Genomic DNA, 19,703 nt, shown 5'->3' on the forward strand with positions numbered 1-19,703 from the left:
ATGATTGTTCAGAGGGATTTTATGGAGATATTTTCACTTTTCACTCATCTTGCTCATTCTTCCAATTTGCTCTCCTCCACAGATCAGTGTGAGAGTGACCACAATGGATGCTGAACTGGAGTTTGCCATTCAGCCCAATACAACAGGAAAGCAACTCTTTGACCAGGTATGAGGAATGTCTGTCCATTTAGCTGTCTAATGTTTTCATCATCAGTGCCATGCATCATGTGCCTGTGTTGAAACCCTTTCAAAGTGCAATCTAGCTCTTCTGATCATTGAGACAATCTGTCTTGAAATGTCCCCGCCCTCAATCAGACTTGGTTTCATAGTGAATTAATTTGCACTGCATTATGGTCAAGTGAGCTTCAGATATAGGATCATTCATGCCCCCCCCCCCCCCATGTGATATTCAGCTTGAGAGTTTTAAAAAGTGACTGGTGTCAAAGTTGTCCATGATATGGGATTCCCCTCTGAGCACAACAGGAAAGGGAGTTGGTGGGTGGAGGGGGTCACTGCTCCACTGTGTATTTAAAGCAGCACTGCTTATTGAATTGTTACAGCATGGACAATTTTAGATTACAAAAGAGCAAGGTCAAATGAAGATTTTGCCAATTCTCAACCAGCTTTGTATCATTACAATGTTGGTAGTACTGTATATGGAATTTAACATTAATTTACCTTCCCTTCATGATGGCTGCACCTATAGCTGCTCGTTCATTTGCCTGCAGAAACTCCGCTGGGTGATGCGAAATGCATCAGATGATGGGAAACGCAACATTGTAATGATACAAAGGTGGTTGAAACTTGGCGAAGTGATCCTTGCCGAAGGTCCCTCTAATACATACTGCTTTATAATAAACAAACAAATGATTTACTTAGGCATTGAATCAAGTTGGGGGGGAAATGTTTTTAGTCTTTTAATCTCTCCCCCATCTTCTGTTTGTCTTCATAAATACACTTTTGGTTTTTATCATGTGATGTTCTTAGAGGCCGTGACAGAAGTTTTTCTTGAGAAAGAACGTCTCAAGAGTAATTGCCTTTTCACTTTGTTTGTGTGTTAGATGTATGGTTTTTGGCCTTGGTTTGGTTCTCAAGCAGTGGAAGTGAGTAAGTGAAGAAGAAGAAGAAGAAAAGAAACACACCAGAAGATAGCATGATGAATATGCTTCCCCAAGATAGCTGTTGTCTGTGGTTTACTGTTCATGGATCTCCTACAGTGGTAGACGGATCAATAAGCGTGCCTTACCGCAAGCTGTGTATTGACGCGCGGCGGCATTAAAACCCAGGGAGGTGTAGTTGCACCGTTGACCACCAGGTGTCATCTGTGAGCATCCTTGAGATTAAGTGTTGCCGGGCCAGTTTCATTGACGGGACGTTCGGGGATGCTTTTTCCGACCTTATGTGCATTTATTTATCACATCCTATCGGTGCTAAATAAATGCACATAAAGGGAGCTTTAGTGTGCTGACTTTTTCCTCTTTTTTTTCCATCACGTAATCACACACACAGTACAATGTCATGAAATTGCAGCAGGCTCTGTATGTCTCTAAGGGTGCTAATGATCTGGCCAAGTGAAGAAAGAACATTAACATTATATTCCAACCGTCTATATCATTTTAAGGTCGTTAAGACAATTGGACTGCGAGAGGTGTGGTACTTTGGACTCCAATACCAGGATACAAAGGGTTTCTCTACATGGCTCAAGCTCAATAAGAAGGTGAGTTCGTTCATATTTTGCTTCACAAACAACATGCAAGACAACCTCTACAACCTACCTCTCACTTGTGTCACGTTTCACTCTAGGTAACAGCCCAGGATGTGAGGAAGGAGAGCCCGCTGCTGTTTAAGTTTCGTGCCAAGTTCTTCCCTGAGGATGTGTCAGAGGAGCTGATCCAGGAGGCCACGCAGCGGCTTTTCTTCCTGCAGGTGAAGGAGGGCATCTTAAATGATGACATCTACTGCCCTCCAGAGACGGCAGTCCTCTTGGCCTCCTACGCAGTGCAGGCCAAGTATGCCGACTACAACAAGGACGCCCACACATCAGGATACCTGTCCAGTGACAAGCTGCTCCCTCAGAGGTGACACCTTCTAGTCTCACTCTGTTCCTACCCTCAAGGCTCTATCCCAATAGGGTTGACAACCGAACCCCTTCAAATAAGGAATCGTCCCGTATTTTGAAACTAAAAGATGTGTTCCTTATTGAACTGATAAGGAACAAACAAGCACAATTATTTTCAAAAGATAATGATATTGTTAAAAATGCTAACTGGAATCAAAGTACTTACTGTAAAGCCCTTCTCATCTGGCACTGTTAACTACTGTATGACTACTGTAGTGTAGCATTCTCTTTACGTACTGTAGAAAACTTAAATCTTCTGAAGTTCTGTATTATTTAGAGTTGCTGATCTAGTAATGACTGGTCTGTAGCAACTGATAATGTAATAACTGCCAGAAAATGTAATAACTTGTCATAATGTAATAAAATTACCCTCTAAATAACTTGAATATGTAGCGAAGCCTGTTAATGTAGTGCATTGCCTGATGATGTAATAATATCACATTAGTGAGTGTTACTTCATGAAGGGAATGACATATTTTAAATTATGACGTAATAATACATATTGACTCATAATTCAAATTGTTACATTCTTTGTATTCTTATGAGTGATTACATTATTAATCAATTATTATAAAAAAAATTGACACCCCTTATGAAGTAGCAATTGATGTTTAATGTCATAATATGATGTTATTGTTATACATTATCTAGCATTTATTAAATTGCCAGGTTTTGTTACTGTTGTAGACTGTTGTAAATTAAAGTAAGAGTTCTTGAGTCAGAGATTCAGCTTACTTGAAAGGTCTCATGAGAGGAAGAGATGCCACTAGAACAAAGGGCAGGGATACATTGCTTCAAAGAGGAAGATATTGATACATCATTTTATGTGGTGCAATGACACACAGAGAGCTGACATCATGCTAGATAAGTTAGCACTGATACATTGTACAGTAAGCATTACTGACATCATGGCAAGACAGTTGGTGATAGATTAGGATTCCTGTGGTTGGACATGTGAGGTCAAATGTGTGTGAATGTTGAGGAGAGTATGTGTATCAAATTCCATATATGTATATCAAATTTTCTCTAACAGTTACTTTATAGGGACATTTTATTACATTTAAAGCTGCATTCAGTGATGTTTTATGTTAAAATAAGTGTTAAATGGCTCTATATTCTGACAAGCAAGTGATTGCTGTCAGAATATAGAGCCATTTAACACTTATTTTTAACACAAAAACATCGCTGAATGCAGCTTTAAGTTATAACATAATATCATTTCAAGTTATAACATTATCATCTGCCAGTAGTTATAATCATATATTGTCCTTCAGCCAATAATTTGTTATGAGCCATTTTTGGTTGTATCACATCTTACACTGATGTCTCATGTTTTCAGAGTGCTGGACCAGCATAAACTCAACAAGGAGCAGTGGGAGGAGAGGATTCAAGTGTGGCATGAAGAACACAAGGGCATGCTGAGGTGACCATCCACACACACACACACACACACACACACACACAAAAAGCTGTCATGGCTGAATGTTGGTTAATATGTTCTTTTCCAAACATTTGAAGTAGAGCAGAAACATCTTTGCCCCCCAACTGCATAAACAGGAGATATATTCTGGATACTCTCTTGTAAAAAAGAAAAGAAAAGAAAAGCAGCATCTCCAGCATCAGAATGCAGTGAGTCTCCCTGTGGTGTTGTTTTATCAACAGCACCGTTATAGTCGACCTCCATGTCCCCTGGTCAGATTCTACCTGACTGATACTCTATGGCCCCTATCGTCGTACGACGCTATCGTTTGCGCAGCCATTTGCCTACCTCTTATGCTATCTTCCCTGCGTCTTAAGCTATCGTCTGCCTCCACCATCCAGTTTTGCGCTGGAATCTAAGCGCAGACACAGGTGTAGGCGTGGCCCAGGCGTGTCCACTGGCCTTTGCGCGCCTCTTAGCCTATCATCTGCCTCCAGCAAGTGTCATTTTGCGCTCTGGCGAAGATACCATCACCATGTTCCGAGCGTAAACACAGGTTTGGGCGTTGCCCGTGCCAAAATAGGCGTTCCGGCACTATGTGTTAGAAAAAATTTCCTTGGATGCTCTCAATTTGAACACCACCTAATAGCAGGTCTTACCGTTAAAAACCCCACCGCGCTTGAGTGCACACAGTATTCTCCGCACAGTGCAGGAAATCCTTGCTTGGATGCATTACATGCTCCCTCTCTCTCCAAAACCTTGTGCGCGCACACTCCCCCGCCTCTTCAGAATGCCACATTTATTTTCAGCTATAGCCTACATTGCAGAAAAAACACACACCTTGATTTGAAAATGAGAATTCGTTTGTCATGGTTTTATTAGGCTACATAATTCCCGACCATACAGGTCTGTGGTGTTAGGTGTAGATTAGCCTACTTTTGATAAAGTTGTGCCAGTACAGTAACCTCTTTCCCTGCAATTACACGCATGCAAGACCAGCTTCTCCACAGTGCGGATGGCGTGACCACAGTCAATAGCTTAACCAGAGTGGACAATTCTGATATAGGCTATTGAAATAGGCTAGAATTAAAATCTCACACATCCCTACCCTATTAAAGAAATTAATATTTTTAAATGTGTATGTTATAGCCTATATGAACGAAACAACTGATTACAGTAAGCACACGCTTTGGGACATGGGGATATTCACTGCGTAACTGCACGGCAGCCCTTTGGTGTGTTTCAAATGGATCGTTCCATCAGCACCAATTTTCGCTCGTTTCTAATGGTTTATCTGAATCCGAACTGGTTCATCCTCCAATTCTCTCCCCCCTCTCTCTCCCCTCTCTCTCTCGCTCTCTCCCCTCTCGCTCTCGCTCTCTCCCCCCTCTCTCTCCCTCTCTCCCCCCTCTCTCTCTCTCTCTCTCTCTCGCTCTCTCCCCCCTCTCTCTCCCCTCTCTCGCTCTCTCCCCCCTCTCTCGCTCTCTCCATCTCTCTCCCCTCTCTCTCTCTCGCTCTCCCCCCTCTCTCGCTCTCTCTCCCCCCTCTCTCCCTCTCTCTCCCCTCTCTCTCTCGCTCTCTCCCCCCTCTCTCGCTCTCTCCATCTCTCTTTTCTCTCTCGCCCTCTCTTTCTCTCTCTCTCTCACTGTCCCTCTGCTTGCCCACGGCACTCAGCAAGAAAGAAGCTGCTGTCACAGACGTGCGCTGTGGCTTTTAAGGGGAGTGGACATGATGATCTCACACTTGTGAATACTGTTTTGGGCATAAACACGCCTATATGGAGGTTTGCACAAGATGACGCCAAGCGCAACGGGCTGACACGCCCACAATTAGGGCTTTGTGTGGCGCTATTCCAGTGCAAAGGGGGCGCTAACGCAAAATTAGCGCCTTTGCGACGATAGAGCCCTATGTTCGCTGAACAGCAACATTTTCTCACAGTTTCCATGCCACTGGTCCCCAAAGGTCTTGTGCAAAATATGGGTCATATGCTAACTCTCACTACCTAGCAGGATGGTAAATGGTAAATGGTCTGCATTTATATAGCGCTTTTATCCAAAGCGCTTTACAATGAGTAGATAGTCTACATTCACCCATTCATACACCAATGGCGGCAGGCTGCCACGCAGGGTGCCTACACACCATCGGGAGCAATTTGGGGTTAAGTGTCTTGCCCAAGGACACAACGACAGCAGCCGGGAGGGAGCGGGGATCGAACCGCCAACCCTTGCGTCATTGGCCGACCCGCTCTACCTCCTGAGCTAAAGCCGTCCCTAGGATCTAGACTATATTGAGTTTACTTTACTTTACTTTACTTTACTTTATTTTGTTTCACCTCTAAGCCAACAGAGAAGCTGCTAAAACACATGTGAAATAAACAACAATAACTGTGACCGTAATATTAACAGCCTAACAGCCAAATCTCTCTCACATGGCATCTTATTTATCAGTCTCTCCCGACACAACTTGTTATTTTCCTTCAGAGAGGAATCCATGATGGAGTATCTGAAGATAGCTCAAGATCTTGAGATGTACGGAGTCAATTACTTCAGCATAAAGAACAAGAAAGGATCAGAACTTTGGTTGGGAGTGGATGCCTTAGGGCTCAACATTTATGAACAGAATGACAAGTGAGTGATTCCACAATGATGTAATTATTTAAATTGCCATTATGTACATGCTTGGCACAATCAAGTTTGATATTGGGCACTAAATTAATTGGCCTATTATTCACGTGGCTGACCCAAAGTTTTTGTTTTTGCATTGTCCTCAACAGAATGACACCCAAAATTGGATTTCCTTGGAGTGAAATAAGGAACATTTCCTTCAATGACAAGAAGTTTGTCATTAAACCAATTGACAAGAAAGCACCTGTATGTTAACCCTAAATAACTAATAGCCATCCTGTAAACAAAGGCACCTATTGGAACTATTGTGAAATCTGTATTTATCAGCCTCTGTATTGCTTATGAACAAACCTCTAATGTTGTTGTTGTAGGACTTTGTATTCTATGCTCCGAGACTGCGCATCAACAAGCGCATTCTGGCACTCTGCATGGGTAACCATGAGCTCTACATGCGGCGCCGCAAACCTGACACCATTGAAGTGCAGCAGATGAAGGCTCAGGCACGCGAGGAGAAGAATCACAAGAAGATGGAGAGGCAAGTGTTAGAAGCCTGTCAGAAAAAATTATGAACACCTTTACATTATAATTGCAATTCTATAATTACCTCATTCTATTATACCATACATCTATTTGGCAATTTGACAGAGTGAAATCTAATCTAATCTAATTTATGGCAAAAACAAAAAGAGAAAAACGAATGTTTTATTGTAATCTTATATCAAAATCTCATTACTTTTACCTTGTAACATCTCCAGTTGTAACATTGTGTACCAGGAGGTGTGCACAAAAATTGCAACCAATAAAACCATCAGATTTTTTAACAATCCCGGCCCTGCCATCAAATTAAACTGCCTTTCTCTCCCTGACTGATATCCCATCGGTTACACCTCTAAATTATGGGGCATTCCTTTTGTATTGGGATCTAGGAATATCCCAGTTGAGTGACGTCACACCTGAGTTGACTGCGTTCCATTAAAACAGTTGGGAAAACAGCCAGGATAGCTCTAGCCAGTCTATCCATTGTTAGCAATGACAGTTCTGCGGTATTTTGTGCATACAAACACTGTGCTGTAGCAACATGTCTACTGATAGAAGTTAGAGAGTAGTGTGTGTGACTGATTTAATGAGACACATATAAAACTGAAGTGTTAATAAACAGTATTCACGACAACTTGGATTTTGAGGTCGGGGCTGGTGAGGCTCCCCCGAGATCGGGGTAGGGGATTCAAGATCAGGTGACGTCAAGGGGGCATTGCTGACCTTTGGACCGTGAGATTCCTAGTTCCCAGTACAAATAAAACGGGGAATTATCCCAGCTCACCTTATGCCCCTCCCCAATATATGGTTTCAACAGGAAATGCGTCACATTAAGGAAGCAAGATGCTCACACTGCGAGTCACACTTGTGACTTTCAGTTTAAAATGTCGGTTAGTATTGCTCACAAAAAGCCAGAGCCAGCCTGGTATGACAGGAAGTGTCTGACCACATGTTCTTATCATGTAAAAACATCATAACATGTTAATGTGACATATCATCATACTGTGGCACAGTTACCTGACTTTAAAAGAAACCATCATGCAGACATGAGGGTCACAGTTTGGTTCTTTGTGACAATCTGTGTCAAAATGTCTTAATAAGACACTGAACTCCTGCTAAGGCTGGGCAATATGGACCAAAAATCATATCTCTGTATTTTTCGGCTGAATGGCGATACACAATATCGGTATTTTCTACAAAGTGGGCTAAATGTTCAGATGTAAGTCAAAGCCACATGTGAGATGTCACAAACACTTTTATTAAAACAAGACTGTGATCAAAATAAAATGCAAAGACAGGGTTTCATTCTCTGACTATTGGTGCTTTCTCAAAATATTTACACAATGAGACTTTTGATAAATAATCATTTCAATCAGGAGAGACTAGTGAATGAATAAAATAATGTTTATTACAATAGCAGAGTGAATGATGCAATACAGAATGTATCATGAGAATTAAGTATTGTTAATAGAGTCTTTGGCGCTTAGGTCGCTTTCACATATAAGCTGTTTGGTCCGCTTTAAACGCACCAGAGTTTGTTTCCTCGGATAGTCCACTTCGTTTGGGGTGGTGCGAAAGCGCAAACGAACTCTGGAGTGGAACAAACAAACGATCTCTGGTCCGCTTGAAAACGTGGGTCTCGGTTCGCTTGCAAGTGAACCCTGGCGTGGTTCATTTGTTGTGTGAAAGCAAACCGGACTAAACACAAGAGCGCCAGTGCATCTGATGCACTCATGCAGTGCATCATGAGTAGAAGACGAAGAAGGGAGCAAAACAAACACTGCGGTGCACACACGTGTACAGTACAGTACCTGCACATCGTTTCTCAACAGCTGGCTTGCCTTCTCCTTCGGTACGTAGGCTACTCGTCTCATCTGCAGAATTAAATGTTCAACAGCTTGCTGCCTCATCTGCTGCTCATATTGGGCACATTGGGAGGGCTGCACGATGACAGAGCAGTTGCAGATTTGAGCAGGCTGAAGTGGATAGAAAGAGACATTTAAAAGGACAGCAGCCAGGTGATTGGCTTACAATGGAGGTGTGTGAAGATGTGTCGTTATGCCATTGGATAGATGAGACCAGCTGGCAAACAGCTGATCATTCAATTGATGCCCGGAAGTGACAGGCGCTGTTTTGAGCGTGCATGCAAGATATGAAGGCTATGGAAGTATGAATGTGCAGATTATAGTCTACCTGACTGAACCTCCATTAGAACTTCATCACTAATGTGGATATAATCACTAAGTGGGTAAAGCACTAAGGTGTGAATAGAACAGCTAGAACAGTCTGGTAAGTTCAGAAAATTACATCACTTTACTGTGCTGTACTGTACTTTACTTCACCATATCGATGTAATATGGGGATCCGTTGCTCTATATTACAAAAAATAATAAGGAGTGCTATGATTGCGTTTTACTTAACAAAGACAGTCTCACCATGCAAAAGACTTCACTACACTAATAGATCTTGTTCCACATGTACTGTCTCTATTTCCAATCAGGGCTTTGCTGGAGAATGAAAAGAGGAAACGAGAGGTTGCAGAAAAGGAAAAGGAGAAGATTGAAAAGGAAAAGGAGGAATTGATGGAGCGATTAAAACAGATCGAGGAGCAGACAAAAAAAGCCCAACAAGGTGGGTCACCTCCTACCAACATTCATGAAGAATGAGGATAATCATTTTTATCACATGGCATGACTTGTCTTTTGCACTTGTGTGTGTGTGTGTGTGTGTGTGTGTGTGTGTGTGTGTGTGTGTGTGTGTGTGTGTGTGTGTGTGTGTGTGTGTGTGTGTGTGTGTGTGTGTGTGTGTGTGTGTGTGTGCAGAGTTGGAGGAGCAGACGCATAAGGCTCTGGAGCTGGAGCAGGAGAGGAAGCATGCTCAGGTGGAGGCTGAACGTCTGGAGAACGACCTGAAGAGTGCCGAGGACGCCAAGATGACCCTGCTGCAACAGTCTGAGAACCAGATGAAGAACCAAGAGCACCTGGTCAGTTATGCCCCTTCACACCACAAAAATTATTACCAATATTGGATATCTATTCATAGGTGTTGAAACTGAAATAAAATGCAGAAGTGTGGGGTTTTTTTGTCTGATCTTTCAACCAAACGTCATGTTATGGAAATGAAAATAAGTTTTTTTCTCTGCAGGCCACAGAGTTGGCAGATCTGACCTCAAAAATTTCCTTGCTGGAGGATGCCAAGAAGAAGAAGGAAGACGAGGCTGAGGAGTGGCAACACAAGGTGCGGTCTGACCTACTGCTTTTCACACTTTTGACTCACGTCTCACTTTGATTGTAGTAACAGTCAAAGGTCATTAATATGATCAAACAACAGTGCTCAAGCAGATTTGATAAAATAATAGCATTTTGTATGTTCAACCAGGGCAAATTTGGCCCAGGACCACATGCGGCTGGTACCAACCGCGGGGGCAGGCGTACCTGTGACTTAGGCATATTATCAAGATAAAGCTGTGGACTTATACTTTTAAAACTCACAAAAACTCACCACAGTAAAAAATAATAAAGAGGGTTTCCCTCAGCTTACACTTGACACTAACCTCGCGTCACCTCCAGGCTCACTCTCAGAGGAGAATAGAGGGATGACATATTTTTGTAGGCTTATGGGGTTTTAGAATGGGAATTTAACTTAAATGCATCAAATAAGGTCTGTGGTTAACAAAGTTTGTGGGAGCACGAATTTGGGTTCAGCAGGATAATCATCACAAACAAACAATCACTGTTATGCCTTTTCTAAAAATCGCGTTAAAAAAACGCATTTACGTTCCAAAAGTCATAAAAGCTATTCACGTTTTCCAGATTATTCTGCTGAACCCAAATTCGCGCTCCCCTAAACTTTTATTAACCACAGACCTTTTATGTATTTCAGTGAAATCCCCATTCTAAAAACCCCATCCACTTTTCTCCTGAAGTATACTTCCGGACTCATTCCTGCAATGCTCTATACTTTTTTCTTTCTTTTTTAATACTTACAATGACAGAATCTCAAAACAAACTTTACAAGTACAAAACCAGACAAAAAACAACATCCAACCTCCTATAACATGACCATACTAACTTATATAGCTCGCCATACTTTCTTATAGGAAATAATAGCAAAAAAATATTGATATTGTAATGTTAGACCTTGGTGCTCTATACTGACGCACACAAACACGTTCATGACATCGCTGATGTAATGTCTCATCCTAGTTTATTCGGTTCCTTGTTTTATTGAAACAGAGAAAGTCTGCTGACATAATGTCTCATCCTAGTTTATTCGGTTCCTTGTTTTCTTCCAGAGAGAAAAGAGAGAACTCCGCTCTGCTTGAGCGTATGCCAGTGGAAATGTATATTTTGTGGAGGCTACAGCACTACTGGATCAATAAAATAGTTTCGCTACTGACAACGATGGCCATTTGATTCAAAAAGAGCGATGCTACACCGTGGACGAGAGATGGAATTAAAAACTTGTGCCCCACTTTGTGACTTTACTACCTAACAACAACAACAGCGGTGGTAACTCAGCTAAGTTGGAGTTGCACAGACACCAACGTTACTCAAAGATATTTATGTTATCGCTACACAAATAAGCTGTATTATCATGTTATCGTTATCACTGCTACAAAGTGCATCCGCCGTGAATTTTCAGTGAAATTGCTTCACCTCTCTCCACACTGCTGTGCCAGGCGGCCAGGCAGCGCTTCATACGCCTCCGAATGCTCCAGTCCAGAGCTCCAGTCCAGTCCGCTCGCTCAGACACGAGACAGCCGAGGTGCTCTCTGCGTCTGCGTCTGTGTGTGTGTGTGTGTGTGTGTTTGTGTGTGTGTGTGTTTATGTGTGTAGGTGCGCTTGTTGTAGTTCAGGCAATTCTGCAAGTGGGCAGGGGTGAACATTTAAGCAGCACGATTTGTAACACCACCCCATCAGAAAACGAGAGGGGATCTCACCAAGCGACCCTGAAATAAGTGTCCTTTCCGTGACATTATGACTGAGTGACTGACTCGGCGAAAAAGCCGTCTGTAGACCAGCGTGCGCTGGCGCACGTGGTAAAAACAGTTGCTTGGTTGTGTGTGTGCGTGCGGGCGTGTGTCTTTTCATGTGTGCATGCATGCATGAGAGATTGGGGAATAAATATGTCTGATGGTTGTGATTTCTCCTTAAGATAGGAACATACACAATGCCATCACAAATTTGATCTACAGGAGCCCTGTACTACGAAGCTAGTTTAACAGATCCGCGATAAGTCCCTTTGATCTGGTTTGACTGAACAGGATCAAAGCTATCTAGTAGTTAACTGATACTACGACGCTGGTTTTCTACTAGGTAAGTGGACCTGGGATCTGCCTGTGCACGCGCACGTTTTTCGCTCGTGCACAGGCGCGCGTCCACGCGAAAGAGGTGCGCTAGCCAATCACATTATGAACAGCTGAGTTGATCCACGCCCACACCCATTTCCACACCCATTTCCTCGTTCCATGAAAGCGCAGTGCATGATCAGAGTTTTAGCGGATATTTAATGTATCCGCGATTTAATGTCAGAATGAAAATCCGCATTGGATAGTCTGCTGAAGGGCTGTCTAAAGCAGCAGCTTGTATTCACATCAGTCATTTGATTTACTTTGATCAGCGATTTCTGTCTGATACAGCTGCATTGATACAGCAGCAACAAATGTAAATGTGTAATCTCAGTCTATACATTTCCACAATCTGTAAGCCTATTTAGACCATAGATTTAGAAACGCATGCCCAATGAATAATGATCTCTATCACTCATGTGTGTGGTTGCACTGATCGAATAATTCATATATAAAATAGCCTAGTATAAAGCCTAATAGCCTACTATAAAAGAGAAAACTGCTGAACTGAATTGAGACGATGCGGGCATAGTTATCATTGATAAAAACTAGCCTATTTTTGCTCATATATTGGCATACAGCCTACAGGACACAGTTCCAGCTGAAAGATGCAAGAATAGCCTGCATATTTAGTATTGGGGCTATCCCATATTTATATTATATGTATAGGCTTTTCTGGCATGTAGGAGAATATCACCCTCACTCCATTTGAGGGTCCGTTCATGATATGCGCCACGGTGATTAATAGTGATCATATTTCTCCACGCATCGTTGAGCTGTTAAGACATAAAGTGGTAAGTAGGCTTAATTTAATTATGTAGCCTACAGAGCCACAAATGTTTTGCTTGTTCTATTCTCAGTTGACTGCAATCTATTTTTCATATGGCGATCTTATGAATGGTGAGTGACTCCAGAGAGCCGATATTATATGGGTCTCTCATGGATTTTGATCTTATCCTCTGAAGCTAACCTGGTCGCGACCAGGTTAGCTTTGCAGCGTCAGTTGCCATGGTGATTGAAAGTTAACTTGCTTTGTAGTACGGCTAAACCAGGTTTAAACTCAAACTTACTCGGATAAGGCATTAAACTAGCTTCGTAGTACAGGCTAAGGGTCTCACAATGGTCCCACCTGATTAGCAACAAGGAACCATGAAGAAGGAAAAGACATCACTCATGTCCCAGAGTTTGAATTTTGAAATGTGTTTTCTTCAATCTGGTGGAAGCATTTTTCTATCAAAGGTGAAACAACACAGATATGGTTTATAATGGGACTTTCCATGTCCACCCCATTCACTTCAATAGAACTGTCCCCAAAGTCTGGCCCAATGCAAAATTTGAATGCTGTGACATGAGTGATGTCTCTTCCTTCTTTATAGGTTCCTTGATTAACAACAGCCTCAATATGAAATGGCATGAAAGTAGTTAAACGTCATTTCCGCCTGACACACCACTGGTCAAGTTAACTCCTCCCAGGGCAGAGAGGGACATTCCTGGCCTTGTTGTGTGTGTGTGTGTGTGTGTGTGTGTGTGTGTGTGTGTGTGTGTGTGTGTGTGTGTGTGTGTGTGTGTGTGTGTGTGTGTGTGTGTGTGTGTGTGTGTGTGTGTGTGTGTGTGTGTGTGTGTGTGTGTGTGTGTGTGTGTGTGTGTGTGTGTGTGTGTGTGTTTTGGGGGGGAGGGGTGAAGGCTTAGAGCTGGCCTCATGTCTTTTTTGGTCAAAACCATGTGTGCCAACCCAACCCCCTTCACTCTGGGCAGAGTGACTCATGCTGTTTGGAGTGTTTGCTGTCTTTGTGCGAGGGAAATCCTGTTCCACTCTTTTGCTCATTGTGATGTCCTGCCCTGAAAGATTGTGGTGCTAACTGGGGGTTTCTTCATGTTGCGTAATTTTTGACATTCCATTCTCACTCACTGGGCCCTATCTTCGTACAGCGCTATAGTTTGCGCTGCCGTTAGCGCGCCTCTTATTGCTATCTTCCCTGTATCTTAAGCTATCGTCTGCCTCCACCGTCCAGTTTAGCGCAGGGATCTAAGCGCAGAGACAGGTGTAGGCATGGCCCAGGCGTGTCCATGGGCCTCTAGCCTATCGTCTGTCTCTCGTGTGTCATTTTGCGCTCTGGCGAAGATACCGTCGCTATGTTCCAAGTGTAAACAGAGGTTTGGGCGTTCTCCGTGCCAAAATAGGCGTTCCAGCGCAATGTGTTAGAAAAAAGGCCTTGGGTGCTCTCAATTTTAACGCCACCAAATAGCTGGTCTTAGCGCAGACGCGTACGCCTGAGCGCAGACAGTATTCTCCACGCAGTGCAGGAAATCCTCGCTTGGATAGGCTCATTACGCATGCGGACACACTTCCCTCCTCAGAATGCCACGTTGATTTTCAACTAACCTACACTGCAGAAAAAAACACACCTTCATTTGAAAATGAAAATTACCAGGGGAACGAGGGTCTGGCGGGGCGGGAGTCTGTGTGTAGCGCGGGAAGGGGTGCTTTTAAGTGTTCGGCTAGTGTGCCGGGTCCTACATGGAGGGGGGTCTTCCCGGAGAAGATGTGAGCTGGGCCGGGTAGGCAGGCCGGGTGGGTCGGTGCACAGGGTGGGTAGAGGCACACAGCGCGGCCTCAGGCTATACAGTAACCTCTCCCTGCAATTGCACCATGCAACAATAGCTTAACCCGAGTGGACAATTCTGGTATAGGCTATTGAAATAGGCTAGAATTAATATCTCACACATCCCTACCCTATTAAAGAAACAAATATTTTTAAATGTGTATGTTATAGCCTATATGAGCGAAACGACTAATTAATAGGCTACGAATCCGAACTGGTTCATCCTCCAATTCTCTCCCCCCTCTCTCTCTCTCTGACTCTCTCCCTCTCTCTTTTCTCTCTCTCTCTCTCTCTCACTCTGTCACTCTGCTTGCACTGAGCAAGAAAGAAGCTGCTGTCACAGATGTGATGGCGGTGACGCTGTGGCTTTTAAGGGGAGTGATCTCACCTTGTGACTCCTGTTATGGGCATAAACACGCCTATGGGGGTTTGCGCCGAGATGACGTGAAGCGCACAATTAGGGCTTTGCGCAGCGCTGTTACAGCGCAAAACGGGCGCTAACGCAAAATTAGGATAATATCATTCACTACCACTCACTATCACCAAAGACGATGGGATTTCAAGCAAGACTTCAACTCAGTTCCTGTCATTTTGGCAGGCGCATTTTGCCCATGGCAGTCCACGGACACGCCCACTTAGGAGGTTTTCGGCCGGTCTGAGTCTATTGGAGACAATGGGAAAAGTCAATGTGATCTCAGATTATGACAGATTATTTCGCCCCCATATTCATTAAAGTAAATATTCGGCCCATTCTCCAAAGCCACATATCTTCAGAATATTCTGACACTAAAAGGGCATTTTTCAGACAGACAGATCAGGAGAAAATTAAACATGTTCAAGACCTGTCTCTATCTCAGCAACACACTTTCGCGAGATTTGGCAACAGGAACTCATGTTAGCAGGGAGCAATTAGCTAAAGCTGAAGTTCGTTGATGTAGTAGCTAAATCTGTGGCTAGAAAGATTGTTTTTTTAATGGAATATCTTAGTTTCAACTGTTGAGCTAAAGGGGCAGCTTTGTGTTTATATGTGTAGTTTGGGTGGAGTTTGGGAACTCACAATCTCTATTTCAAGTTAGCTTGCTAGTGTCAGCACTAGGGCTGTCACTTTTTCCCCAAATTAAAATTCGAACGAACTTTAATTGCCCGAAATTCGTTCGAATATATCCGAAGTTTTTTGGTTAATTAAAAAAAAAAAAAAAAAAAAAAAATTTTTTTTTTTTTTTTTTTTTTCAGTCCAGCAGCCTGTTGCACCAGCTGAACGTAAGTTCTGTCTTAAGTTAGGGTGTAAAGTCCACACTAACTGCTACGTTCAAACTAGTTAGTTTGACACTAAAGTTGTGTCTTTGTTTGGTTGCACCACGGAGACGTAAGGTACATCTTAACTAGTAGACCCTAAAGTCCATACTAACCAAAATAGTGTCGCAGACAATGACGTGTACAGTATCTGTGACCAATCAGTGAAAAGCACGGTGGAAACGGTGTTTATTTACGGTTGTTTAAGTGGAGTGAAAACAGGACATGTTGCCCACCGCAAATTAGTGCTTTCATATTTCATCAACACTAATCAAATGAGAATGTTATTGAGTAACGTTCGTTTAGGTTCATATTACTGTTAATGTTTATCTGTGAGCTCTTCATCAGTATTGTAGGCTATACCACCATCCTGCCTCACTAAATTGTTGCGGTTATTTTAATTTGTATGCAGTGCTGCAGCTTGTGGGAAACAAAAGCGTGAGTCATAAATATCAAAGGGTGTAATTTATCACGGAGAGCGTGTTGCGGACGCAAAACAACGATGCGCCACGGTGCCAAGTTGCAATCCGTGCCAACTGCTATTTTACGGAGGACTTTACACCTAAGCCCTTTTCCCACATGCGCTTTGTACCGCAAAATGACCGGTATGTGGTCTAATGCCTGCATGTGAGAAAGGCACCGTGCCGGTATAAGCGCGACCCCGTCGTCGCGGAGATTTCACCACTTTCTAGCCTGTCAGAAGAGCGGTATGCGTTTTAGCGGATACTAGTGAGAAACGGGTGCAGTCATTTTCCGCGACACTCTCAATGGCGAGGTGTACACACGTTGCTTAATGTTCCAGCGGGCATAATCTAATCATTCGCGCACATTAAAGCAAACTGGCGAAATGATCTTGTGATAATAAGAGCAGTAGCCTATGTCAGCTTCATGTGTGGGTGTGCTGTGCTGATTTCCCCCTCTCCTCTCTGCTCGCTCTCTGGCCACAGTCCGACTCCTCCTTAAGTCACAGCCCGACAGGGACTAAGCAAATGCACGAAGCGAAAGTGGAAGTATTTTGCTTACGTTGCCGACAGCCAAGGCAAGCCCGGACACATCAAATGAAGCCAGTCTGTAAAAAGTGCTTCAACGCGATGCAGGTGAACGGATAAACAAGCAAACTTATTTCACCATTCGGAGTTTTGCCGACACGTCACTCCCCACCCGCTCTGCAGTGCCGCCCCCCCCCCCCCCCCACATACAGGCAATTTCGCTGATAGATTCCCACATGCCAGAGGAGAAGTGTGAAGGGAAATGTCCGATATTGACTTACAGGTAATTTTCCGGTACGCATGTGGGAAAACGGCTCTAGTAAGACGTAGGTGTAAATTTTAAGTTCTAACTTATGCCTACGTTGTAACTATTTCACTTGGTGCAACCCAAATATTTTTAGTAGTGCGTAAACTCGGACTTAGTGAGACTTTACGTTCAAACTAGCTTACGTTTCAACTTACGCACAGCTGGTGCAACCCACTGCAGGCCACCGGGCATCAGCCCGACGTGTTAGCTTGGACGCTCACAGTCACAAGACTGCCTCACAAACTTGGCTGCATCCAACTCGAGACAACTTTTCAGACCCTGGAGACAATCTTTCTCAGAAGAGACTAACGCGACAAATCTGGAGACTTTTTCTGACATGGGATTAACATTACCAGCAAGCAGCAGTTGGTTAATTTTGGTTCATAAAAAAAAAAAAAAAAAAAAAAAAAAAAAATTCGAACATTCAAATTACATTTCGAAAACGAACCCCTCCCCCCACATTCGAAGTTGCATTCGAATTTCGAATGAAAAGTGACAGCCCTAGTCAGCACTAACCCTGCATCACCAGGCACAGTCCTCTCACAACACTTCAGGAGAGAGGTGACCACATGACCATTTAGGAGATTTGCTGCTACCATTTGTTAGAATTGGCAGAGCCTGAGGTGAATCATCTATAGTAATAGAATATCTATGCTATCACTCACTATCACAGCAGCTTATAGGAAGTGCAAACTGGCTCTGTAAACGTGTATACATGACACAGCCAACATGAAAAGTTTCCCAGCAGTAAATAAGCACTAGAGACAGGGACAACTGGAAAAAAGGAAAAGGACACAAGGGTTCAAGTTGAGAAGTGGGAAAATATAATGCTTGGCCTTAATGGAGCCATTTCCTTTTAATACATTCAATAGACTACATGCACAACTCCTTTACTTTCTGAAATTAGTCCTGCTTCTTTATTTCCTGTCCTACACTATTGGAAGAACTGATGAATCAGGTGTGGCTGATCATTGTTGTGACTGCAGCACACCTGACATGAATCAGTTCATCCAATAGTGATGACAGGAAATAAAGAAGCTGGACTAATTTCAGGAAGTAGTGGAGTTGTGCATGTAGCCCATTGCTTTCATTCCTGTTCCATTTACTGCAGCACTGATTGTTTGTGTAAACACACATTCATACTTTTCATGCTTTATAGCTGCAGTTGATTGTGTATTCAATAGACTTGTTACATTTGCATTTAAGATATCTGCAATAATGTAAATTATGTTGCAAAAGCCAATAGCCTTTTTTGTTTTGTTTGTCATAAAATGTATATTAGTTTATTGCGATAGACCTACGCCATAGACTTCCACTGTACTTTAGACAATTTCTATTCAACTTACTATACTTGCAACCTGCATTATATCATGTGAATTACAAGCCTTTCATAATAAATTGCGCACAGTTTCACCGTTCAAAATGGAAATAAACAGGATGCAGTCAGGGTAGTCTACTAGCATGCACTTAAGAATTTCCAATGCTTCTATTGCAGCAATGCTTCTATTCAATGCTTCTATAGCATTAACTATTTTGTTAATAGCGCTTGGTTAATAGCAAAAAGAGTTCAAATCTGTTTTGTAAGAATAGTGGGATATCTTGTAGTGCTAACTTCCGCACCCCCCCCCCCCCACCCCCCCATTGTACTTGGCCAATTCCTCCTTTTCTGCCGGGCGCTGCTCCACCCCTGCCAATCTGAGGAGAGCCATAGACTAGCACCTGCTTCCCCCGATACAAATGCAGTCGCCAGCCGCTTCACCGGCAGGACGTAGTACGTGGGAGGATCACACTATTCCCACCAGTTCCCCTCCACTCTGAACAGGCGCCCCGACCGACCAGAGGAGGTGCTAGTGCAGCGACCAGGATGCATACCCCTAATCCGGCTTCCCACCCACAGACACAGCCAATTGTGCCTGTATGGACGCCCGACCAAGCCGGAGGTAACACGGGGGGCGCGAACCTGCGCCCCACATGTTGGTAGGCAGGGAATCTACTGCTGCACTACCTGGATGCCCCATGCTACTTTAGCTTTGTGCTTTGTTAGTTTCATGTCTGCCCTTTTAAGTCCTTGACTGAAGTCACAACACAACATCAGCTCATTAACCCTGTGTGCTCCGTCAGGCTGTCATGGTGCAGGAGGACCTGGAGAAGACCAAAGACCAGCTGAAAAGCAAGGTGATGGCGGCTCACATTCAGGAGCCGATGAACGCCGAGAACGAGGACGATGAGAACGACGAGAGCAGCGCCGAGGCCAGCGCTGAGCTGTCAGCCGCCGGCTCCTACATGGACCGCAGCGAGGAGGAGCGCATGACCGAGGCCGAGAAGAACGAGCGCGTGCAGAAACATCTACTCGTGAGTCCTTCTTCATATCAGGATATGATGCAAGAAGCGTTTACTTGATTGAAGGAGTAGGAATTTGACATTACTTTAGGCTGATTACAAAAATTAATGGATCAGTCAA

At 43.5% G+C, this 19,703-nt stretch overlaps 1 protein-coding gene across 1 annotated transcript in view; it reads left to right on the plus strand.

Annotated features, from left to right (window-relative positions):
• The window catches only part of LOC310788365 (moesin-like), a 42,496-nt gene that overhangs the window by 17,759 nt on the left and 5,034 nt on the right, over positions 1-19,703 (plus strand). The window contains exons 2-12 of the mRNA XM_083649931.1: positions 83-166; positions 1,622-1,717; positions 1,804-2,078; positions 3,459-3,542; positions 6,020-6,166; positions 6,313-6,409; positions 6,535-6,698; positions 9,201-9,331; positions 9,523-9,683; positions 9,845-9,937; positions 19,364-19,594. Of these exons, the coding sequence (XP_083506057.1) occupies positions 83-166; positions 1,622-1,717; positions 1,804-2,078; positions 3,459-3,542; positions 6,020-6,166; positions 6,313-6,409; positions 6,535-6,698; positions 9,201-9,331; positions 9,523-9,683; positions 9,845-9,937; positions 19,364-19,594 (1,563 nt within the window). The remainder of the gene's footprint in view (positions 1-82; positions 167-1,621; positions 1,718-1,803; positions 2,079-3,458; positions 3,543-6,019; positions 6,167-6,312; positions 6,410-6,534; positions 6,699-9,200; positions 9,332-9,522; positions 9,684-9,844; positions 9,938-19,363; positions 19,595-19,703) is intronic.

The sequence above is a fragment of the Poromitra crassiceps genome (assembly GCF_964638095.1).
Source record: "Poromitra crassiceps genome assembly, chromosome: 1".
Lineage (NCBI taxonomy): Eukaryota > Metazoa > Chordata > Actinopteri > Beryciformes > Melamphaidae > Poromitra > Poromitra crassiceps.